Below are 26,137 nucleotides of genomic sequence, written 5' to 3'. Positions count from 1 at the left end.
GTCCAAGTAGACTCCTTTTTACTGTGAACCCTAAGGTGTTTTGATTTGGAGGACCACAGTGCCATGCATTGGTGTGACACTTGCAGTAATCACTGTTGTGGAGTGGTAGTTCAATCGGGTAAAAATTCTGCCTTACATTAGTTTTCGTTTCTGTCGGTGCTGGTATTGGCATTCTTCTATGTCTTTAACTATAGTTGTGGAATTCTCTGGTAACATTTGATGGCTTGGAAGAGACTACACTGGCAGAACCGTGGGCTAAACCCATTTGCGAACAGCTTTTGAAGGCTATCAACCAGGTAAAGTAGTGAAAGTTAAATTTCTATTTTAGCTGCCAGTGAGAGCATCTTGATTTTTGTGTCAAGCACTGACCCCTTGTGTCTTGTTTGATATCCTGATTTTGAGGACTTCCTCCGCGTCATTAAAATTGTCGCTTCGCACATCACAATGTTTGTGATTTGCTGACCCTAGTCAGACTGTCGGAATCGCTGTTTTCTGTGTTCAAACATTGGTGCGACTCTTTATGCGCAATATGTACTTGTTGCTGAAGCCATGGTGGTCTCGGGGCTCTCTTCCGCACCAAACAAATTCATCCCGCTCCACATTATTTCGCCCCAGCGCGCATACCTTTTTTTCTGGAGTCCGTGCAGGCCCACATCATGCTCGTGGGCATTTATCAAGTCTGCAAGCTCGAGTATAAGAGTCCTGGTATCTCTCCTGAATTCTAAATGCTGAAGTTGACGCTGGCAAGAACAAAGTGTTCTCAATTTCGTAAAATGCGCTATGTGTGGGGCATGTTGCTGCGAAGTAGGGGTGAAACGAGTACAGTCAAACCTCGTTAGGACGAACTTCAAGGGACTGAACAAATTTGTTTGTCTTATCGGGAGTTCTTCTTATCCAGATCTGACAAAAAATCAATATGCATATCAGATGGATTGTATTTACGTGAAGGTGCGTGCTGTGGTACATGGGAAGCATGTTATTCTTAGCATAAGCCAGAAACAGGTACATGTCAGTACAATGACAAAGTGCAATGAATCACGACTGTGTCGAAAGTTCAAACAAGGCACTGATCAGTTCAAAACACGCTTGAAAATTTTGCACTGTACGTACAATAATAATTATGACCTCGACTATTGAAAAAAAAAGAAGAAAAAAAGGCAGCCAGCGCACGCGCACGCTCGTGGACCAAAAGTTCGTACTACATGTACATGACCACACTGACTTTGTTCATATCACACTTGAAAATAGTTCGTCTTCGCGAAAGTTCACTGTACAGAAGTTCGTCGTAAACGAATAATTTTGACTTGAATTGATGCCTGGCCAACCATAGGCTGTCCCCGGGGAAAATTGCGATTCCGCGGCCGCGTTTTTTTTCCGCGTTTTTTGCGATTTTTTGAAAGACCGCGTTTTCCGCGATTTTCCCGCGTTTTTTGAACTTTTTTGTTGCACTACACGTACACACAGTGCACTGTTCGGTCAGCAACGTCTCATCGTCGCGGCTTTTTACTCAAATATGACGAGTGATTACACCAGAGACTTGTAACTGATTGATTTCACTACATACTCACTGAAAATTGCCGCATTCACCGCATATTTACCGCATATTTACCGCAAATCCACCGCAAATTATGCCATATTATACCGCGTTTTTCCCGCGTTTTTTTGCGATTTTTTCCCGCAATTTTCCCCGGGGACAGCATAGGATTGGTTTTAGTTCGTACTAATGGAAAGTGCGCCTTATCAGTGTTCGTCCTAATGAGGTTTGACTGTATCTATTTTGACCAATCGATCACTCATTCATAATATTCGATCGAGTATCCGATTATTTTATCAAAATTCAAAAGCGCTAGATGTGTGAGTTCTCGACCAATTCGGAAGAAATTATCTGTGAACATAGAACAAAAGTCGCCAACGTCTTGTACAGAGTGTAAAGTAACGATTTTCACCAGTACTTTCGTTATCTCATAACAAACTAACGTTACTTGCCGTGGTGATCGCTTTGTCCAAGTCATAAAATAATAATTGACTCAAAGGCATGCATAATGCATGCATACCAGTAGAGGAGCGGTACAACGGAAGTTTTTGAAAAATTGAACGCCAATACTAAAAAAGACGATCGAGTGCAAAATTTCGTATAATCGCTCGTTGGAAATTTTCGAACGAATACTCGAATATTCGAACTAATCGTTTGACCCCTACTGCGAAGGTAGCAGGTCTGAAAACACTAGCAAAATCAGCGCTTGCCAAAGAAATAAGGTGCGGAACTGCTTACCCTTTCCCACTGGAAGGCCGTTACAGTGTACTTGAAAAATGCTAGTTTGCCGTCATACCTGGAGGCATGGATCACTTCAAAACGAAGGTTCATGACCTGAATTGGAACGTGCATCTTGTTCAGCGTATTGTTGAGTGCTGAAGGGTCTGCCTCAAACTCTGAAGAGGACATGGACCTTGGCCGCAAGGGCAGCAAAGCAGGAGGCCAGAAACAAAGCTTCGTCCGTCGGCGATGCTCTGCCTCAGTTTCTAGCTGATTTCTTCGCCCTTCGAGTGGAAAAAATGAATTTGAAAAATCGCCGCCTACCTGTATGTCACGATAGAAGTCCGGCAGTAGCGGTATCACGTCGGGAGATATCCCTGCGTGTGCTGGATTTTTTCTTTGTCGATACAAGCTGTTTACGATTCTCAACGGACCTGAGAACATTTCATTCCGAAAGTGAACTCCCGAATCTCCAGTATACTGTAATCTGACATGCTCATCATTACAAGGAAGGTAGAAAAGTACCGGTTGATCACAAGTATGATCTTGCATTTGAAAGCCCCATTGAATAACTTGGTCAGCTGTCTTTGATGGTACGGGACGTGTACGGGATAGCCAGCTGTCTTTGAAGGTATGGTACGGGACATGTACGGGAATGCGCCAGGCGCACCGACGTCGTCAGGCACACAAAAATGAACAAACAAACGGAATTAAAGCTGTGTGGATCCTGGCTACCGCCAGACGTTACTGGATAGCTACGGGAATAATAAGTACTACTACAGGTCCTCCCTCGTTAGTAGATAATCTCTGGGCCATTGAAAAAGTTATCTTAATAACGAGACTTATCTTGTAACAGGACTTGCAGCTAATTTGTACTTTCCTGGGCTACCCTCGGTACAACATAAATTATCGAAGCTTCAACTCGTTATAAGATAATTGAAAATCTCCAACATAGCTCTTCCTCCGCTCGGATGCAAAAGATACATTGCGTCTTTCTGCGTTATCCTACGTGTTTTGACCTTCGTCCTGCATGGCCAATATTATCTTATACTGAGGGTTTAACACTCCAGGGACTTGGGCAAAGCGTCGTTATAACGAATTTTATGCACTAACGTTAACGGATTATGTTGTAACCGGACCTGTAAACAGTTGTATAGACCACGTTTCGCCAGGGGATTTCAGATTTCTATTTACTAACGGAGTTTATGTACTAACTGGATTCGTTATAATGAGGGAGGACCTGCACTTTGTTTCGGATAAGCCGACCGACCGATGTTTTGAGCTCAGACCAATGTTTTTTTTGTATACAGTCACGCATTTACGCATGTTATGCACATACATGTACGTGCGTGAACTTCGCAGTGTGCCAGGCCCAAGACTCTTCCTTCCTGGCTCTGGCTAGACATTTCAATGAGTTCTTTCTTTCGAGTTGACTCGATCGAGTCGTATTTGTTGCTATGTGGTTGTACTTGCCATGTGTAGCGTTTTCGACACGAACATTAAATTTTTTTAGTTTAGAACTCTAGAGGCAAAATAATTCTGTCACTATAGTTGATGGCGGCCGGACCGTCATCAACAGCTGAAATATCAGGGAGGATTGTACCCTGAGCAATTTTTTTGCAGACTCTTCCTCCAAAAGGCATCACTCGCTTCAAAGCAGTTTTCGCTGCCTCCATCGAAACGGGTCAAGCCTGATGCAGACAAGAGTGATATTGTTGAACTTTATTTGGAATTCGGACGCCGATTCTTTTTCTTTATGTTGGAGCAACAGCAAGCTGTAGTTCCTGGCCCGCGTCGCAGAATGATGTGGTCATGCGCAACGTCCCGGAGCTCTGCTCTGCTTGGTGTCCTAGTATGACCACGGTACAGTTGGTTTCAAACTGGACTGCTGTCATACTATTTGTTGACTGTTCCTGGCGGTCTGTTCAAGCTGTTGATTGAGAAATGAGAATGCTATGTACGCCTGCATTATCGACCACGCATTTTGTATTATGGCGAGCTGTGTACTATACTGTACACATGTGCATACCGGTTATTAGATCTGGCGTGAATGGCACTGAATATAAATATCAGCAAAAAATAAGGAAATCCGACCGGCCAACCGACTGGAATTTTCCTTGCCATGTTACCTGAAACAAAAGCCATTTTTTGAAGATTATCAATGTGCACTTTTGTAAAATACATATGCTGCCGATGGGGTCTCGTGCCCATCATGCATTAGTGGTATGGCCGGTGCTATGCACTAGAAGTCCACACATATGGCTTGCGCAGGGTGAGAGGTGGCAAACTCCGCAATAATTTGATGCATTTACTTTTCAAAATACATGCATTTCCATATTCACAGCATAGTGGCATCTGCGCAATACTTGTACTTGTTGCTCACTGCCAAAACTGGTCACGTGGGTCTCCCTGGGAGAGGGGAGAGAGACTCAAAAGGAATGTTGGAAAGATGACTCAATTAGCTATTGAACCCCCCAACGGCCGACACCCCCTGAAATCCCCAAAACTCTGGGTGGACTTGAAAATGATCCCACTTATGGGCTCACCAAACCTCAGGAAGTGAGCAATAGTACATTTAAAGTGCGCACTATGCTCCGGAAAATACTGCAGTTGTAAAACTGGATATTTTATGTATTGCATTTACTCTTATAGATCACAGCCAAGAATCGTCTTGAGCGCTTGTGCAATTTGAACCCTGGTGAGTTTCACTCCAGCATCTCAGACACTCTTTCCAGGGCATCTACCGACACTCTGGCCTCATTGATAAAGGTACGTTAATTTATGCCATTTCAAGCATTTCAAGCATTGATTAAAAAAATGGAAGGACAAAATGTTCCGAGTTATGACTGGCATCTTTGTTGCACTTTCCTAGTCTGAGCCTTCCAAGTTGGATGGCTGTTGGTTTGCACCTCGTAGATTTGTTGGAGCTAGGTGTCAGGTTGGTTTTGGTCCGAGAATGCTGCGTTGCAGAGTTTGGCCCTTATTCCCAATTGAACATGGTTGAGTAGGAGATCACGTGCTGATGCGTACACCAGTCACCTGGTCACCGTGCCTGCAGGCTAAAACTTTCACACCATGTCAGAAGGCACCAACTGCCGCTCGCTTTAGGTATCCGCATTTTATTGTTTGATGATGTCTTGCACCTAAGAACAATCTATGTCAGCAAATAGAGGATCACATTTGGATGGAAAGAAAGTGTTAACACTTGATTCCTATATTCCAGTGTCTTCCCATTATCCAATTCAGTTATGATTTCTGCATTATTCTGCTCTGGGTCATCCTACTTTACCTAAGCAAAGAAAACATTAGACTGAACTTCCCCTTTAACCTGGTGCTGTTTGCGGAGGGACGTTGGTGTGTTTGGGAGAGGTTACCGGATAAGTAATCTGATTTCTGTTTTGGGATTTACCTTGCCTGACTGTTAACTCCGTTTCCACAGGCTGGCAAAGCAGGCCGAGCTGAGTTTGACCAGATTAACGCTCATGCTCCCAGCGCGACTCTACTCAATCAACTTCTTTGCCAGTATGTAAGAACGGAAGTTGAGGCAACTGAAGCGGATCAGGAGTTTTCCATGCTCAAGAGCGTGCTTACTTGGACGTGCTGGCCACTGTACATCCGGCAATTCTGTATGTCCTACTCTGTGTTTTTAGTTTGTGACTATGTATTAATCTGTGAAATGGCAGTCAACATACTCCGAGCATCCTCTCATCCTCTATCTAGCTGAAAACAGTTGTGTGTGGGCTGCATGTTGACTGCGATTTTGGAGACCATTATAGAGAGCTTCATAATGGAGTTTTCAACCATTATGCTTTACACAATAATAACAGAACAATGCTCGAACCAACTAAGGGCCCTTGCACATAATGTAGAAAGCCGCTTATTAGCTGCGTTCCCTGTAAAATTTGTCATGTCAACTGATGTCTTACGGCGGAAAACCTAAAAAGTAGCGCAAACCTTTGCAGCAGATCTCGAACGGGTTTAGAAAGGTGCCTTAAAAAATCGTTTTGTAGATGCTTGAAACCTCTGCAGTATGTGTACAAGAAGAATGTTTTTTTTGTAGAGAATTGCCGACAATAAACCTGCATAAAGACATCCAGGAAAAGATAGCCCAATGCGTCCAGCAGCGATGACAATTTTTTTATTGTCTGTCATCTTAATTCTATGCTTTTATTTTTTGTCGGACGCGTTGCACGGACTTGAAACTGGGTCACATTCAACATAACGCTGACAGTACTGAACATAGGAGCCCGTTGGGGAGGCTGGAGCAAGTATCGCAGCAGGTGCATCTTGTTGTGTCGCTCAAATGATTTGAATGATTTGAATGATTTGAGCGACACAACTAGAAGTAGCTGCTGGGATGTTCAATGTCTACTTTCTTGTTTTTCAGGACTTCCTTAGCCATTCCCAGGTCAGAGTGCATTAAAGCATTTGGGCACCTGATTCTGTGCATCAGCACAATTCTGGATATCGCAATAAAAAAATTGTCACGTCGTTGTATCCCAATAGAATACTGGAGGCATGAAAGTATTTTTTAGGATCCTGCAACGGGTGTTGCGATTCGGGACAAGGGTTCTTGGAAGATGTGAAAGATTGATTCACCACATTTGGCGCGGAGTTGTGATCATCGCACTTTAGTACAATTGTCTGATGCAGTGTGCTAAAATAATAGTCCACTAATGTCGGCACCAGCTGCCTTAGTGCACCCCCCCCCCCCCCCCTTCCCACCTATGCCTGTCTTGTCTGTTCTTGAGTATAACAGAAATTGCTTATTCTTTTTTTGTGATGATTTTTTTACATTCTGCACAGGGTGTCCAGATATGAAATCACAACACTCTAATCCTGTGAGGATGCTACAAGAAGACGGCCAGGATACGATGCAAAGGGGAATGAGCTCTCTGCATGGCCTTCTGGAGCGTCTGACAAACGGCTCTATCCTAGTCAATCATGTGTTGCTAGCCAAGAAGTATAGCCAGCAGCTGCGCAACCTCTGTACCGAAATCGACAATGCATCCAATGCAGAAGCACAGACGTGGCCGAGAGTCGAGCTACAGTTGGAGCAGTGTATCCAGCAAATTACTGCCATTAAAAAGAGCAAAGAGCACCTGGAAGCACTGTATACCCTGTGTGGTACGAGTGGCATTGATATCAGTAAGCGATACTAGAAATGTTGAGCAGTAGTAGGTTTGGTATTTAGAAAATAGTTCGTAAACCTGCGAGGTTAGCTTAACAGTTAACACTGACGGGAAGGAGTGGTAGGGCGGGATGGATGTCATGATTTCTGAACCCGAAAACGTGGCCATGTGACTACCCGCAGGCTTTGCCGAGCACCATGGCGTGAAAATAGTCCCAGTTCAATTTTTGGCTTATACAAAAACATGTTCCCGATAATGTATTTCAAAGACGTTTCCATCATTTAAAATACCCTGCATGATGACCTCGGTAAAAAAACAGCATAGCACGGGCTCTGGTCTTTCCATCCCGCTCGTTGTAACTTTTTAGAAGCAACGACAGTAACCTTAACCCTTTAACTCTTTCTGTTTGGCAGTAGGGTATTTACGTGGTACTATTTTCGTCCTCTCTAATAGTGCTTTGACTTGTTTGAGGCATTCATTGCTTCAACAGTGTTATCTTGAATCTTGCTGGCAGACCAACGTTGCTGGTATGAACGCAAATATGATTTCCCTCACACACCCAGAAAAGAGCCGTGTGATGATAGGACTCTGTGGCGCTTTTTTCCGTATCGGAAATGAAGCGCTGAGGCAAGTGCTGAGATATACTCTCACCATTGCTGAGAAAACAAAATCTCCCCACGCGCAACTGACAAACAAAAGAAAGTACTGTAGTTCACTGTCGTTGCTCCCAAATCTACAATCGATCCACTACCGACGCGCGCCACCGTAGTTCTACACCACGAGTATACAGTACCGCTCTGGCGTGAAGCTTCCCAGCCTAAAATTTGAGCTGGGAAGATCCTCACGCCATTGCGTTCGTGGAAGCTGGCGAGTGGATCACACGACCTAGTTTCGGGTTCACGTGACCCTGCTATCATGACAACCATCCCGTCCCGCCAGCCCTTCCCGTGAGTGTGAACGCACCCTAAGCTCCTCCCCCCCCCCCAAGTTCTTCTGTCAGATCTTCTTGGGAAAGCATGCCACTACATTAGTATTGAGAAAAAAAGAAGAGAATTCACTCTGGCACAAGTTATTCAATGGAGTTCACTAACTAGACCAGCTATTTTTTAAACAGTCAGATGCGCTTAATTCAGCACAAAACTGGCAAGGAATACTGAGGCATTCCACGGCATGATAGTGAGCTTGAGCGCTGCTCGATACAACCGTCTTCCAACCTGGAAGGCTAAATGTTTTCAGTGATCATCATGACGGGAATGCAGATGCCTACTCCTATCCAATCGAAGAAGCACAAGACCCACCTGAACACCGAGGGCACTGCTACAACTACATTTTTGATGGTAGCACTCAGCTAGTCTTACTGTCGTGTTCTTCCCAGTGAGAGAAAAAATTCTAAGAGAGAATATTGTGCCATCATCCTGGATTGCTATCTCTCTCTCCCCCCATCCCCTCCCGTTTTCCACACACCAAACTGCTCTGTGGGTGTGATTGATTTCTCTCGAATTTGCTTATGGTTTATGATGCAGCGGTGGAAGATGGCCAAGAGTATTATACAGCTGTCGAGTCAAATGTCGAGACATATGAACTGAATGAGCTCCGGCGTCTTTTCCATTTCAACGACCTTGTTACCGAAATACTGCCACCATTCTCCATTGCATCCACAAACCCGCTCTTTGTGAGGTTGTGTGCAAGCCAATGCGACATGCTGCGCGACAGGGCAGCCGAAGCGAGTCAACAGCAAGCAAGGCAGCCGCTCAGCATGCCGATGAATGGCATTGTTCAGCAGGTATGACACTATGTTGTTCTAGATCCCCATGGCATCATCATAACATTGGGCATGATTGCCCGTTTGACTTGCGATGTAGAATATAAACAATACATACATACTACTGTTTTGAATGGTCATTGTGTGGATGTAGTGCAGGTCACCATGATCAATCTAATTCATGTATGCATTCGTTCTCTCTATTTTAGAATGCGGCCTATTCCTTGCTGCTTTTCAGATAGCATTGACTGCATGCTCCCCAAATCAGTTGACCTTCAGCAAGAAAGCCATGGTAGTGTTATATATTCATGCACACTCCAGTTGGTGTGTGCAGCCACGGTGACAAAAATGAGCTTCAAATATTTTCTCACCCATCCTTCCCTCATGTTGATGGCAACAGAATCTTGCCTATGTGTCTAAGTGTAAGTGGAGTTAGAGTCAGGAACTTACGAATGTATATTCTATTTAAAAAGGTGACGTGGAGACAATAATCATACAATGCAATGAATACAACTATAGGCGCACTCCTATCACAATCATAGCAACGATTATACTGTTACAGAACGTTTTCCGTCCCATTTATCAATGGGAACTCGTGACTGAAGGTAATAATAATAATTATTATCAAAATAGCAATAGGATTTATGCATTTGGAGTGACGAAAACAAGGATACGAGTAAGAAAGTAGCACATAGTTCATAACAGTATACTACCCTGGGAAGTGATAAATATACAGGTGGGAATATGATTGGACATTCAGCAAAGTTAGCACCGTGTAATGTGGCGATGTATGGGTAACTGTGGTGAGTGGAAAATTACTGGAATAGTGTAAGTGCGGTAACAACTTCTTTTTGTTTACACAGGTATGGATCACGAATACGAAAGTACACTGCAAAAAAAAAGGAGAAAAAAGAAAAAAGAAAATGTTACCGCAATTACACTCTGAATGTCCAATCACATTTTCACCTGTATATTTATCACTTTACCAGGGTAATTATACTGTTATCAATTAAAAGTGCTACAGTAAAAACCTGGTGTTAGCGACCTCTGGCTTTAGCGACCACCTGCTTTTAACGACCGTTTTTCAATGCACGGGCAGTTTTATACAGAAACTGCACTGGATACAGCGACCACCTGCGTTGCATGACCAGCGACCGACTTTTTAGTGTACCAAGCGCCATATTGGACCTGCACACAGCGACCACAACTAACCAATAGTGCCATATTAGCTGGCAGGTTTGACTGCAAAAGGGCTGAAGTGCGCTCTGAAGCAAGTGGATGCAGTCAACAGAAGTGACAGTGCAGGATGCGCTGCATGCACTCCAGTAAGGTGTGCTTTGCCTGCACAAATGTACAGTCACGAGTTCCCATGGATAAATGTGACGAGAAAACGTTCTGGAACAATATATTCGTTGCTAAGATTGTGACATGAGTGTGCCTATATATTTATTCAAGGCAGCATATTTCTATATTGTGCTTTTTTTCTATTCAGCTCTGTTTCCCGGTTTTCAAGCACTGGTCCACAATTTTCCAAGACACGTTCACTTGTAGCATTTCCTTGCGGCTTGTGGAGCATCACTTCAAGGGTGTTGATCCAAGCGCGGTGCTTGAGTGCATGGCAGAGTCTTGCCGAATTTATGGTCTTGCTTCTGAAGAGACCTATCAACAAATGGAACAGTAAGTAAAATGCAGATGCTTCAATGGATATTGAAGAACATCAGGGCACTATTTCCATCTGGTTGCACGTGTATTGCATTCCATTTTGAGAGAACAGGGGTCTGCCTATGGCAGATGCTTGTAGTTAGCAAGTATACAGTTTAATCTGCTTGCCAAACTTTCCTGTGCACTGTGCAGGTGGATACCGGAGAGAGTTGAGAAGATCAACCGGTACTTCCAGCTCATGCAAGCCAGGGATGTTTCTAGCTACATACTGCGCATTTCCGAGATTCTCGAACTGAGTGGCGACTTTCAAGCTATATTCTCAATTCAAGAACAGGTCAGTTTTCCTACCTTTGCCTTTACCTACTGTATAAGCAGCAATATTCGTCTGGATTTTAATTTCGTCCTTTTCGTCCAAGGAGGTTTTGGACTAAATTAAACGCCGGACTAATGTCGATTTGTCCAGCTTTTCAATACACTCTTATGATACATGGACGACATTTACAACCAGACGAACTCCCTTTCCTTGGAGTTGGACGAAATTATTGACCGACGAAATTTTCTGCCCCTACAGTACATTGCATTTTCGGGGATAGCGGATCAGGAGAATTCTGAGGATGTCATATGCTGCCAGTGTGCATTTACCTCCTTCAATCCATATCTGGCTTGCATCATACTGGCAACTCACACCAATCAAGAGGGCCCTCGGCCATTCGCGAGATATTCTGGGGAGCGCATCAAACTATGTCCACTGCGAGCAAATACAAACTGCAATTTCAAATTTGGACTTCACGGAGAATTTCAAAGTATTAGGAAATCAGAGGCCACATGCCACGTATGATGCAAGCCAGATATGGATTGATCGAAGAAGGATAGATTGACCATCACTGTGCATAAGAGTCATACTGTAGCTCAGTTGGTTAGAGCATTGCTCGCAAATAGCAAGGTCCCTGGTTCGAGTCCCGGTGGTGTGACTGATGATTTTTTCTTTCTTTCATATCTGGCTTGCAAGTGTTGAGTTTCGGAGAGAAAAGAGCAGTACGTGGCATGTGGCCTGTGATCTCCTAATACTTTGAAATTCTCCGTGAAGTCCAAATTTGAAATTGAAGTAACTTATAGGTACTTTTTCTTTAAAAATATTTAATATTGGCTCAACATCCGAGTTTTTATTAATTGTTCTGTAATTTGTTCTAGACATCCGATGAGTTCAAGGATACAGCCTTGGATGCTCTTGTTGAGGACACACTCCAGGCTAGTCTCCTGCTTCTTGATCTCACCGAAGCGCAAATAACCTGTCTGAAGAACTTCTCAAAGTGTGGTGCACTTGTGAGTTGGCTACACGAGAAGGTGACAAGTAAGGAATAGTTTAGAGGGCATGTCAGAGAGAACAGGAGAATATTTGAACAGTTGACATTGTCTTTCACCTGCTCATGGAGTGCTATCTATTGGGCTCTCTTGTCTTAAGCGTGCTGCCTTGTGCTAAGAAATAGTGTTCAAGCAGCCTTGCTCAGACTGTTGCTCTTCATTCCTTTTTCCACCAACCACCACACCCAATTGCGCTCTCCAGCCGATCTCGACACGTTGCCACAGCACACCACCAGCAAAGTGACACATCCGTTGGTAATCAGTTCCTTCATAAAGATGTTTTGAGTATATAACTATCGGCAGTGAATGTAGATATTTTTAAATAGCTAAAAGATAGTGAAAGCCATCCGGTCGTGCCAACAGGGGAAGCATAACGCGTGCTTGAGGCACAAAGATTATGGCAAGGCGAAAGTACCCAGCACAAAATACCGTGAAAACTAAACTGAACTGGGGATAATGACGTAGTTGTGCTAACAGCCAGGTGTGAATTCGATATGAATTCGATTTGCATTCGATGTGCATTCTATGTGCATTCAATGTGAATTTGATGTGAATTCGATAGACAGCAGAGCATGGCAATTAGTACAAGAGGCCCGTGGGGTATGTACTCCGTCCACTCATCCATCACCCTGCACCTCACTGTCATCACATCAAAAGCATGCTCCAATTTCCATGATACTGGTGTAGCTTAGCAATGCTGTGAAAGTGTTGATATTGCCTCGTAGATTGACATCCGTCTGAACATAGTGTTTCATAGCCTTTCTGAATCGTCCCGAATTGTCGCTGCCGAGAGTTTCAGTCATTCTTCATCTGTCTCCTCGTCTCCACCACCTGCTGCTACTTGACCGGCGTATACCCTTGTTTATGTACCCCAGTTCAGTTTAGTTTTCACGGTATTTTGTGGTGGGTACTTCCGCCTTGCCACAGGGCACACGATAACGGTCGGACATCGGACATTTTCCGACCATTTTCGATTCGAATCCGGCGCTTTTTTTCTTGAACGGACAATCTGTCCGATCGAAATTCACAAAATAGCGTCGCTGGGAAAGAGAACGGCTGAGGACAATGGCGCTCTGCCTGGGAAGAAGTCTCACGAAGTCAGAGCAGCAACCTGTGACAACAGGGTTTTACAGCAAGACAGGGAGCTGTCCACTTCAGTGTAGCTCCAGTTTGAGCGTAGCAAACGATCGAGGAGTTTTGAAATGAAATTTCTTCCTTTCTCGCTACAATAGGGACTATTCCGCGAGGCGCTTGTACAATCCGAAATATTGAAAACGTCCCTGTTCCAGGGAAACAAGGCGTCAGAAATGTGTGCCAGCTTGCGATATGCCTCTATCGAAAGGAGCAGTCTTCTGCAAATCCAGTCAAGTACGCTCCTGTTGCACAGGCGCTGTGCAAGATCGACGGAGCAGCAGCAGCGAAATAAGTCAGAAGTTCAACGTCGCGTAGAAACTACTTGCTGTTCAAAGAGCACATCAAAGATGGGAGCCTTCAGCCAACTCGAGTAGTGACATGTTGTCGATCTTGGAGTTGGCAACAAGAAGTTAGAATGGGCAAGCAGATATATGCCCACTTTGTCTTTTGTCGACTGCGTAAAAATGAATGTCTTCGATCTGCCGCTGAAAAACCAGGTCAAATCCGAAATGTGCAGAAACACTGCACGCTCATATCACAGTTACTATGCTTGCTGAAAAACGCACAGCGATTTGAATCAGTGTTACAATACTTGAGATCAGTGTGATGATCATCCTTTATGTGACCAGCAATACGGTATACCGCAGGGTGATGTAGCATGTACCGATACATGCATGTGTGCATTATGCAGTGGTGTCGTGTAGCCAATAATAATAATAATTTTTTATTATGAGTGCTGAGTACCAGACTTGTAAAAAAATCACAGTGTCCGGCCATGTCCGACCGGTTCCAGAAGTGGCAGGACATTGTGTCAGAGCAATTTCGAAATCTTATCGTGTCCCCTGTTGCCATAATCTTTGTGCCTCAAGCACGCGTTATGCTTCCCCTGCTGGCACGACAGGGTGACTTTCCCTATCTTTTAGTCATTCAAAAATATCTACATTCACTGCCGAGAGTTATATAAGCAAAACATCTTTATGAAGGAACTGATTACCAACGGATGTGTCGCTTTGCTGGTGGTGTGCTGTGGCAACGTGTCGAGGTCGGCTGGAGAGCGCAATTGGGTGTGGTGGTTGGTGGAAACTGTACAAGGCCAAAATGTTGCTGCTACCTTTGCTCTCCATTCTGCTACACTAAATCCTTTTTGTTCCTGGCCCTGTGGGACTTGATGAGACTGCTACAATTCAGTTCCAGCCTTGTCCCATTTCAAACTTATTTTAACATGGAAATTGTGGGCACGATCGAGTCCACCAACTAAACCAGATTTTGAACAGTCAGACGTGCACAATCTAGCACTAATACCCATGAACCTTCCAAGTTGGAAGCAGCTTGGTTAGCGCTATCGAGCACTGCTCAAGCTGACTTTCATGCCGTGGAATGTCTCAGTACTCTTTGTCAGTTTTGTGCTAGATTGTGCACGTCTGACTGTTCAAAATCTGGTTTAGTTGGTGCACTCGATCGCATAACTTGTGCCCACGATTTCCATGTTACAATTTGTTTTCCTCGGCTCACCATCTGAGTTCTTTTGAAATTCAAACTTATTTTGGAGGACAATTCTTGAGAACAAAGTCAAATGCAGCTTTTTAAATACCAAACACTGAGTATTACATTTCGGAATGAACTCGGATGGAAAGCAAAGGACTAATATCAAGAAGAAAGTACCAAAGGTTGAAATGTTATCCGAATGTAGTGTATATATTATTATGCTGAGGATACACTCATGGATATTCCTTAAGTACTCACTATCGTATTGACGTCACACCATGCGCAGATCATTTTAGTACACCTGCCGTTTTGTAATGACACACGCGTCTCCTTGTTCTTGTTCCGTTGACACATTTACTTGTAAATTGTGGTTGCTATTCTTCTAGTCTCTGTGCAATCAATAATAGAATAACTGAACCCCGTCTCTAGCTGAGACACTACAATTGGCGACGAAGATGGCCATGGCCATTGGAGCCATCGAGCCGTTTGCTGGAGCTACGACAGATTGGTCTACCTATTATGATCGCATGGAACAATATTTTGAGGCAACCAGCGTTGCAGAAAACAAACAAGTAGCAACCTTCCAGACGCAGATCGGAAGAACGACATACAAGCTGTGGCTGACCTGGTTAGCCCAAACAAACCGAAAGACAAGACGCTTAAGGATTTGTCAGATGCCCTGGCCGAACATTTGCGCCCAAGCCTCTTGTGATCGCGGAAAGATACCGTTTCCATAGAAGAGAGAAACGTCACGGAGAGTCTGTGAATGCTTACCTTGCAGAGTTGCGACGATTGGCCAGATATTGTGAGTTGGGTGATGTCTTGGACAACGCTGTGTGATCGTTTCGTGTTTGGAATATGGAGCCAATCTCTTTGTAAAGTACTGCTGGCGGGAAAAAATCTCACGCTTTAACCTGCTACAGAGAAGGCCATTAGTTGAGAAGTGGCAATGTGCGATGGCTTTGACCTCGCAGGAAGTGTACCCACTGCTGGTGTACATGCTGTAGAAGGATCACAACATCATCGTGCTGGCAACCAAAGTCAAAGTCAATCCAGTGTGCACCAATCATCCTGTTTCCGCTGCGGATCAGACGCACACCACCCAAGTGAGTGCCCATACAAGTCCTATGAGTGTCGACGCAGCAGGAAAGGGGGTCACCTTCGTCAAGTTTTTAAACAGCGTTTCGTGGGGAAAGTCGAAGTATGCATCGAAAGGAAGTTCGAGTGGCCACAGCGCATGCCATAACTTGCCTGTCTCAGATGATGATGACTTCGACTTTGGTGATGACTTCGACACACTTGCGATTTTGATGGCCAATGACTTGCAAGCAGTGGCCAAGCACCAGCAGCAGCTGAGGATACATCACCGGCAACCAGTGTGCGGAAAGCCCTGTGGATCGATGCAGCTGTCAATTGCCAGTCCGTACGCATGCAGATTGACACAGGAGCTGCGGTGTCAAATATTCCCCCTAGCATCTATCAGAAGTTGCTGTCCAGTACCTCGTCACTTACCCAGAGTAAGTTGAAGTTGTGAACATACACTGGAGAACATGTATGGCCACACGGAACGTTTGAGGCGCTTTTGGAGTACAACCACCACTCGGCAGAGATCAATTATCGCAAGCCAGGTGATCATGGAAATGCTGACGGCTTATTACGACTGCCCTTGCCGCACACGCAAGAGGAAAGCCTGGACTGGGCAGAAGCATTCAACATGGCCCATATTGATCCGCTTCCAGTGACAGCCTTGGAAGTCTCTCGCCACGCCGCTCATCATCCAGTCTTGGCCAAGGTCCTAGCGGATGTTCGTGACTGGTGGTCACACTCCCCAACTGACGGTGAGATCCAGCCATTTGCGAGGCGCAAGAATGAGCTGGGACTGCACCCAGAATGTGTTATGTGGGGAATCTGGGTTGTCATCCCACCCTTACTACGCAGGCGAGTACTGGAGGAACTGCACACAGGCCATCCAGGCATGCTCCATATGAAGTCATTGGCTCGTAGCTTCGTTTGGTGGCCAGGCACTGACACCGACATCAAGACAACCGGCAAGGTCTTTGCTGGCTGCCCGGCACACCAGGCAGCACCACCAAAGTCACCGCTGCATCCCTGGGAGTGGCCGTCCAAGCCATGGCAACGCCTCCACATGGATGTTGCAGGACCGTTCCAAGGGCATTATTTGGCTGATCATGGTGGATGCCCACAGCAAGTGGCCAGAAGTTCTGCCAATGAACAGCACCACTGCTCCAGTCACCGTTCGCCGTCTCCGGGAAGTGTTCGCCCAGCATGGTTTGCCTGACCAGATCGTCAGTGATAATGGCCCGCAATTCACATTCGATGAGTTCCGTCCTTTCACTGAAGCCAACGGCATTACACACACCTTCTCAGCACCATACCACCCGGCAACTAGAGAGGTTCCGAGGTACGATTTTCCGTGCCATCCGTATGGGCGCTACGGATTTTTTCCAGGCGTGCTCCATACGATTTTTCGGCACGGAGAATCCGTGTGGACTGGCTTCCATACGAACCATGTTTCGTATGGAGATTTTGCGTCATCGGGTGCAGAAAGATTTTTCGCATACAAATTTGGTACGAGAAACATCGATTTTCCGCGGAAAGGTTTGATTTCGGTACAAATTTTCAAAATAAAAAGGCATGGCGCGGGAACGTGACGTGTTTGCGATCATAACCTAGGCAATGACGGCAAACACATAAGTTCCGTACTCCGGAACATTTCACTGCTCGAAAACGACGTAAAAAAATCCGTAGCGCCTCTACGGATTTTGGCATGAAAAATCGTACTCCGGAACCTCCCTGCTAATGGGTTGGCCAAACGATTCGTGCATACGATGAAGCAGGCACTCAAGTCCCATTCGGACACAGCACCGCTTGAGTTCTTGCTTCGCTTCCTGTTGTCATATCGCACCCCACTACATGCTACAAGGAATGCCACACCAGCATCCTTGCTAATGCATCATGAGTTATGCACTCGTTTGTCTTTGGTGCAATCCACTGTTCAGGCATCTGTTGCCAAGAAACAGGCAGCTCAGCGTAGCGCAAGATCAGCAAACCGTGAGCGCACGGTTGCTGTGGATGATGCAGTCATGGTACGTGACTACCGCACCAACGCACTGCACCCATGGATTCAAGGCACAGTGCAAGCGGTACACAGTTCCCGCCACTATACTGTGGAAGTTGGCCCAGACCAACAATGGAGGCGCCATGTTGAACAGCTTCGGTCAATCGATTCTGCTCCGCAATCATCGTTACCGATCAGCGCAGCACCTTTGCCATCCGTCGAAGCACTGGCAGAGCCGGATCACAATTTGTGCTTTCCCACTGCTCATTCACCGACTAGTGTTCAGCCACCACCCAGTGTTCAAGCTGTTGGTGTTCCAACACCTCCACCTGTGCAAGCACCAGTGAGTACCAGCAACTACTGCAACGCAGCAGACCCAGCCGCCACTGGCACAGGCTACAACTGAGTCCCGTCGTAACCCACCAAGAACGCGAGTTCTGCCAGCTCGCCTGAGAGATTGAAACATTCTCCTCGCTGCTCTGATAGCCTGTTGCTCACGTCGTTAATGAATTATTGTGCTCTCAGCTGATCCACTTACTTTCTCTTGTTTATTATATTTATATACGCGTTGGCAACCCTAGTGTGCATGTAGGGGAGGAAATGTAGTGTATGTGCTGAGGATGCACTCATGTATATCTCTAACGTCATCGTTATCGCATTGACGTCACACCATGTGCAGATCATTTTCATGTCTGCCTTTTTGTATTGACGCATGTGTCTCCTTGTTCTTGTTCCGTTGAAACACTTACTTGAAAATTGTAGTTGCTGTTCTTCTAGTCTCCGTGCAATCGATAATAGAATAACTGAACCCCGTCTGTAGCTGAGACACTGCACTGTAGTTGCCCACCACTGACAGTTATAAGCAAGCTACTGGTGAGTCACAGCGTGCAACAGTTAGCACAACACTGACTGTTGTGGCGCTGACATACAACGACCTGACGTTTAGCTCCGTTACGTCTCGGATGTGCACGCCTGCAGCCTTCCAACTTGGAAGGTTCTTAGTTATGAAATAACGTGAGAAATGGGAAGTTGAGCATACTCATGATGAAAACAAGCTAAATATCATAGAAAGCTAAGAATGTTAGCTTTGACAAGACGATGACGAAAGACGAAGCACCACGGCACAGGACGACCACGGCTCACTTCGAGAACGCGAAGCAACAACCACCCAACTTGGGAACCAGAGTTCATTCTGCGCATCTGATGAGCTGCCAATACGTTGTGTGACACTACTTGTTATTTCCGGTTGTAAGTCCACCACAACTTCCATTCTACATGTAGTAGAGAGAGTGCCGTTTGGTCTGTCTCCCTTCGTGTTCTCGTTATTTTCCCTCTTTTGCTCATCTTCGATGAGCTTGAGCCTCCCAAGTTGGGTGGTTGTTGTTTCGTGTTCTCGAGGTGAGCTGTGACCGTCCTGTGCCGTGGTCCTTCGTCTTTCGACATCATCTTGTCAAAGCTAGCATTCTTAGTTTTTTTCAGTGATACTTAGCTTCTTTTCGTCTTGAGTATGCTCCCATTCCCATTTCTCACGTCATTCCATAACTAAGAACCTTCCAAGTTGGAAGGCTGCAGGCGTGCACATCCGAGACGTAACGGAGCTAAACGTCAGGTCGTTGTATGTCAGCGCCACAACAGTCAGTGTTGTGCTAACTGTTGCACGCTGTGACTCACCAGTAGCTTGCTTATAACTGTCAGTGTGCTGGGCAACTATGGATAACATTTCAACCTTTGGTCCTTTCTTCTTGATTACTTTTTCGGGCTCGCACTTCATAAAGAGGAACAAAGTACCAGTTGGCTTGGAAAAAATGAAAGAAAGAATTTCAATTTTAAATGCAAAGCCTCTCTGCAACATTTTCAGATTTAATGTCTGTAACAACCAAACATCACCTGACATGGCCAAATTTCCGATTTTGCGCACCGCGAATAGCAAGGTCCCTGGTTCGAGTCCCGGTGGTGTGACTGATGATTTTTTCTTTCTTTCATAATTGGCTTTCAAGTGTTGAGTTTAGGAGAGAAAAGAGCAGTACGTGGTATGTGGCCTCTAATTTTCTAACACTTTGAAATTCTCCGTGAAGTCCAAATTTGAAATTGCAATTTGTATTTGCTTGCAGTGGGCATAGTTTGATGCGCTCCCCATGACACTAAAAATCACTTGGGGGAAATAGCAGCCCTCCGTTCTTTAGATTTTGACCAAAATAAAAAAAATCGATAGAAACACTTTCGACTTGCGCCTTGCTGAGTCCCTCGAACGAATCGATCGATTCAGCCTGTCCAATGCCGACCATCACGAAGGCCATCTTCAAGGGCCAGTAGCAGTGAGGCTACGTCCTGAAATTGGGGGTAGACCACCACCATAGTCTGCTACAACATGTCCCCAAGCACCAACAAGTGGTCTTAAATAAGGTTATCCACTAAAAATCACTTGGGGGAAATATTCACATTTCGAACTCTCCAACGGCCATGCAACAGCCGAATCCAACCTCGTGGCAAGAAAGCACACACGGAGCACCTCCCTATACCTTGTTGCTATGCGACCAGCACTGAGACATCAAAGGAATAATCCCTGCCTTCGCAGAAACTCGAATGAAGCCGCCACGAAGCTTCACTAGCTGAACAAAAGCCCAACATGACGAGAAAGAAGAACTGCTCCACAACAACCAATCAGAAAATCAGCAAGGACTGCAGCAGTAGTGCAAGGTGGTTCCAGAACGTTCTCTTGTGCTGGGCAGCTAGTGCACGCGAGTTTCACGTGCTCTCATCAAAGAATTCAAAAATTCTCTCCGGTTGCTATGAGTAGCCAGTGCAGGCTGTCGTAATAAAACGACTCATCCGTGTTCCATTCCCGTGCATGGTACATGCATGGTGCGACGGCACAATGACAGCTGTCGCAAATCACACTGAGTATTACACGTGTTTTTTGGTGATTCCTGGTTAGCTGCTAGCTTTTCCCTACTCGAAGATGTTGCCGCCGCGAAATCTGGGGGTTTGTGTTCGTCCTGGCGAAAACCGTGTTTTGATCCGTTGAGGGAGACGAGAGATACAGTGCGAAGACGTACGATCTGTCCGAGAATCGGCGAAGAAGAAAGCTTCGCAGACGACCCGTAGTGGTTGGGAACAGAATGGAACATATACCAGTCGATGCCTGTCATGGTAGGGATGACTGCTACGAAGTTTCAGCCCCATGCTCCCCAGCGCTTTTTAGCGCCCGACGATAATTACCAAATTTCATCAATTTTCCATGTGGATCAAAGCATAGTCTCCTCAATCTTCTCCAGTCGAGCTGAGTCTGGACGCTACAATGTCGAGACGCGAAAAGAGAACATGCATGAACACACAGGAGCATCACATGCAGCTGCATTCTGCCTTGACGAAGAGAACAACACCAGCACCACGCATTTGGAAGACATTTCGAAGAAGACGAAGAACTGCATATCTGCGTTCAAAAAAGCCTCTGTACTGTGCAGTATGCATGCGTGCATGCGCGAAGCACGGGGTCCGCGGATCAACTTCGTTCAAAAATCATTGTGCCACACGGGTTGTATGATTTGTGTGCGATCATGGCCTTTCTTCTTGACAAACAAAACTGAAGTTTTTCGATCTTCAAATCGCCATAGCGTCCTTGTCAGGACTCCAAATCAGCTGAAACTTTGCAGGAGGAATGAAAATGCCATGCTGAATCGATTGGTGCCATTTTCGAAGGGTTTCCTTGAAAAATAAAGTTTAGCCTGCACTGGCTACTATGAGCCCACGTACTTCCGGTGCATGCTCGGTTACATGTATACAGCATGCTCGGTTACATCATGCATTTTTTAGGTGCCGGAGGGCCGGGCTTTGCCCTAAGGGCCGGGTTCCACTGCGGCTCCACTGCTCCGGTGCTCGTCTTTCGCGGCTTGAAACGTCATCATTATCATAGTTCCCGCGGCTCGAGCTGGAGCAGCGAGTCCGCGGCTCACCGCGAGCTTTTGCTACGATTCTTGACCAAAAACTGCGAGCCGCGGTCGCGGCTCGACCTGTTTCCCGTACTTTGCATTGTTTTGTACGCCAGAATTTTAAAATTCAAATTTTAATTCGTTGCGCAGGCCAGAACACAAGGATTTTTTATTTCGCGTGCGCGCGCAGGTGAAACATCATCAAAAAGTGTGGAGCACGACCGCGGTACCGCGAATGGCGAGTGTCAGTGGAACCGCGCAGCTCCGCTGCATGCAGCCAAGTGCAGCGGAGCAGCGGAGCCGCAGTGGAACCCGGCCCTAAAAAGAACTTTTTTATTTATTTTATTTTCCAACTGCAATGCATACCTGAAATCCTCGAGTGCCCAACTGCTACGTTATGATTTCTACTTAAACCAACAACAAGGTTGTTGTACTTGTACGATGCAGCGTCGATGCACACGTGAAATTCACGTGCACTAGCTGCCCAATACAAGAGAACATTATGAATCATCTTGCGCTATTGTTGCAGTCCTTGCTGATTTGTTGTTCTGGAGCATGTCTTCTTTCTCGTCTTGTTGGGATGTTCTTCAGGAAGTGAGGTTTGTGGCGGCGGCATTCGATTTTCTTGGAGGGCAGGGAATATTCCCATAATGTCTCAGTGCTGGTAGCGTAGCGAAAAGGGATATGGAGGCGCTCCGTGTGTGCTTTCCTGCCACGAGGTTGGATTCGGCTGTTGCATGGCCGTTGGAGAGTTCGAAATGTGAATATTTCCCCCAAGTGATTTTTGGTGGATAACCTTATTTAAGACCACTTGTTGGTGCTTGGGGACATGTTGTAGCAGACTATGGTGGTGGTCTACCCCCAATTTCAGGATGAAGCCTCACTGCTACTGGCCCTTAAAGATGGCCTTCGTGATGGTCGCCATTAGACAGGCTGAATCGATCGATTCGTTCGAGGGACTCAGCAAGTCGCAAGTCGAAAGTGTTTTTATGGATTTTTTATTTTGGTCAAAATCTAAAGAACGGAGGGCTGCTGGACCAAACTGTCATAGTGGGTGAATGAGGTCCACCTAGGGATAAAAGAAGCCAACTTTGAGCGAAATCGGAAATTTGGCCATGCCGGGTGATGCCTGTTTGTTGCAGACATTGACTCTTTTAAAAGTGACTTATGAAAATGCCAAATCTTAAAAAACTGTTCTCCCTTGGTTATCACAAAGTTACTGTTATGGGACAATGATGCAGACCTTTAACCATCATGTTTTGGAAACGAGGTCTGCATCTTTGAAGAGCACTGTGACAGCTTCTCTACGATGTGCTGTGACTGTATCTATTCTGGCAACACATGATGACGGGATGAACAGAGCCTCATATCACTTAACTTATGCCTCTCATTTTTCTGCTGTTGCCTTGCGCAGACGAAAAGGAGCTGCGGACATTCGTCGACTTGGCAACAATCGCTACGGGTGAGAGTGGTGATCTACACTTTGGCATTATCTGTGGACTGCAGACGTCATGTACAGGCTTTTCAAGTCTCATCTACCAGCTTGAAGCGATGAGTGGATTCCCAGAATTCATGGATGCTTGTAAATCTGTTTTCCGGGACCTGGAAGCAAATCCTCTTCTACCAACAACTTTGGTAAGCTGCTTCTTCACTGATAGAGTTCAGTCTCTTTACCTATTTGTCTGAATACGAAATAGTGGTTGCGACTTCGGCGATGATTTGTTAGGCCCCGGCCACACCGAAACAAGCCACTTCGGGCTTGTAATCGCTTGCGCTCAGCTGGCTTGTGTGCTGCTCCCTGTCGAGCGGTCACACCAGACGTCGAGTACAAACCTTGAATGGCTTGTTCATTTTTGCCCGCCAAATTTTGAATATCTCGAAACACACCAACGTTCGCAAGAAATCTTCAACTTCTTCAACTTCTCGCCATGGTTGTCGTCGTTCTCTTGGACGAAATCAATCGTCAGCGTTCGTGATGTTCATGGCGTGCTCCGCCTCTCTCAGATGGGAACGCAGGTGGTGGGCATTCCACCGAAGCGTCGAGGAGCAGAGAGTTTTCTGGGAGAGGAAAGTGCCACTGTGGCACAAAAAAAGCAGAGAGGTACACTTACGGAGATGCAGACGACTTTCTTGATCAAAAGTGTTGTGGAGCGTACCGGGTGCGCCAACAAATATCTGGCGAACAAGAGGGAATACCGGAAATTCACACAGTGAAACCTGTCTAAGGCGACCCCTCAAGGGACAAGAAAAAGTGATCGCCGTGGCCAGGTGGTCTTCTTATCCAGGGTCAGTGGGTCACGTGACCATATCCACATGTGATACATCATTTTGATCAGTGCATCACAGTGCACACACCTATGCTACTCTAGCACGACTCATGTGCCTGGGGTCCTCAGACCTGTCAAGTGTCGTGCATGCACCATGTACATCTACACTTCCTGCACTGATGTGTAGATCTACCATGCCTGGTGCACCATGCAATGCATACATTGACATGTGCTAGCACTGTGAAACGTGGTCACGGGTGGGTGGTTGTCGGTCGCGTTGAGCCAGTGGTCGCCTTATCCGAGCTGTTTTGAATGTGCATGCTTTTAAAATAATATCGACTACACATTTGGTATCTGGGCTGTGTACACATGTGCATACCAGGTCAGCAATATCAACCCAAAAAAAGAAAGCCGACCGATCGACCGGTATTTTTCTGGCGATGTTACCCGAAACACAAGACTTTTTCAATGCGGCCTAGTGTGTGAATGGTGTAAACAAATTGAAGTAAGTGCAAATAGTGGGTGCATGGAAGAAGTTGTTACTGATACTGAAAGTGGTTTTGGTTACCGATACGTGATTAAGTGTTACCAATTTCAGCCATTTCAGCCATTTCAGCCAGCTGCAAGTAATAGTAGAAAACTATATTCGCGCTTGAAGCCCTTACCCTATGCATACAGAAAGAGAATGTGAGAGCACACATTCTTTTTCGGTAACTACTAACATGTTACTTCATCCATGCACCCCTGTTTGCGCTTACATCAATTAGTTTACATCATTCACACATTATGGCATTTGGCTGTCTAGAACACTTTGTAGACTCTACGCCCCGCTTCTCACTTGGCTTTCGCATCTTATCCTTATAGTGCTGAAGAGTTAGTAAAGACATATCTGTGCTTTCGCTCTTGTTATTGGTCTCTCATCTATCTATGATACACTGCTACCCAATGCTGCAGAACGCAAGCTGTTTCGGCCATAAAGGCCTCATCAGTATAGCTACGAGCTTTATGTAAGCCGATTTCCAAGCCACTGTGCAAAGGTGGCAACAAGACAACTCGTTGCTCTAGCGCCAGAGTGCTCAAACTAGGAAAGGTAGTGAGCAATGTGTAATGTGTAATGTGTAATGTGTAATGTGTAATGTGTAATGTGTAATGTGTAATGTGTAATGTGTAATGTGTAATGTGTAATGTGTAATGTGTAATGTGTAATGTGTAATGTGTAATGTGTAATGTGTAATGTGTAATGTGTAATGTGTAATGTGTAATGTGTAATGTGTAATGTGTAATGTGTAATGTGTAATGTGTAATGTGTAATGTGTAATGTGTAATGTGTAATGTGTAATGTGTAATGTGTAATGTGTAATGTGTAATGTGTAATGTGTAATGTGTAATGTGTAATGTGTAATGTGTAATGTGTAATGTGTAATGTGTAATGTGTAATGTGTAATGTGTAATGTGTAATGTGTAATGTGTAATGTGTAATGTGTAATGTGTAATGTGTAATGTGTAATGTGTAATGTGTAATGTGTAATGCAGCAGATAAACTTCCTCCGCGTCATTAAAGTGTGTAATGCAGCAGCACTAGAGCAGCCTACCGAGAGTGCTCAACAAGACAAATGTCGAGGAGCGAGTTACCCAATGCTGTAGACAGCAAGCTGTTTCGGCCATAAAGGCCTCATCAGTACAGCTACTAGCTTTAAGTAAGCTGCGTTGCCAGCCCTGGTGCAAAGGTGGCACCACAGACAATAAGAAGACTCGTTGCTCTAGTGCTAGAGTGCTCAAACTACGAAAGGTAGCGAGCAATGCGTAATGCAGCAGATATACTTCCTCCGCGTCATTAAAATTGTCGCTTCGCACATCACAATGTTTGTGACATGGCTCGTTTTAGTCAGACTGTCGGAATCGCTGTTCGAACATTGGTGCGACCCTTCCTGCGCAAAGTTGACCTGTTACTGAAGCCGTGGTGGTCTCGGACTTTGTCGGAGCTCTCTTCCGCGCCAAGCAAATTCATCGCGCTCCGCACTATTCCGCCCGTGAGTGCATATCGTTTTTCTGGAGTTCGCGCCGTCCCACA

General features: G+C 45.5%; 1 protein-coding gene across 1 annotated transcript; it reads left to right on the top strand.

The window, feature by feature from the left end:
- On the top strand, window positions 1–23,485 carry LOC135817049 (E3 ubiquitin-protein ligase RNF213-like). The gene is made up of 9 exons (XM_065330149.1): window positions 1–296; window positions 4,907–5,023; window positions 5,694–5,880; window positions 7,061–7,402; window positions 8,910–9,169; window positions 10,641–10,825; window positions 11,003–11,144; window positions 12,002–12,161; window positions 23,214–23,485. The coding sequence occupies exons 3-9, from the start codon at window positions 5,826–5,828 to the stop codon at window positions 23,483–23,485; spliced, it is 1,416 nt and encodes a 471-aa protein (XP_065186221.1). The 5' UTR covers window positions 1–296; window positions 4,907–5,023; window positions 5,694–5,825.
- The last annotated feature ends 2,652 nt before the right edge of the window (window positions 23,486–26,137 follow it).

The sequence above is a fragment of the Sycon ciliatum genome, chromosome 5 (genome assembly GCF_964019385.1).
Source record: "Sycon ciliatum chromosome 5, ocSycCili1.1, whole genome shotgun sequence".
NCBI lineage: Eukaryota > Metazoa > Porifera > Calcarea > Leucosolenida > Sycettidae > Sycon > Sycon ciliatum.
The sequence above is the reverse complement of the archived record's forward strand: the minus strand, read 5'-3'. Positions and strand labels throughout refer to the sequence as shown.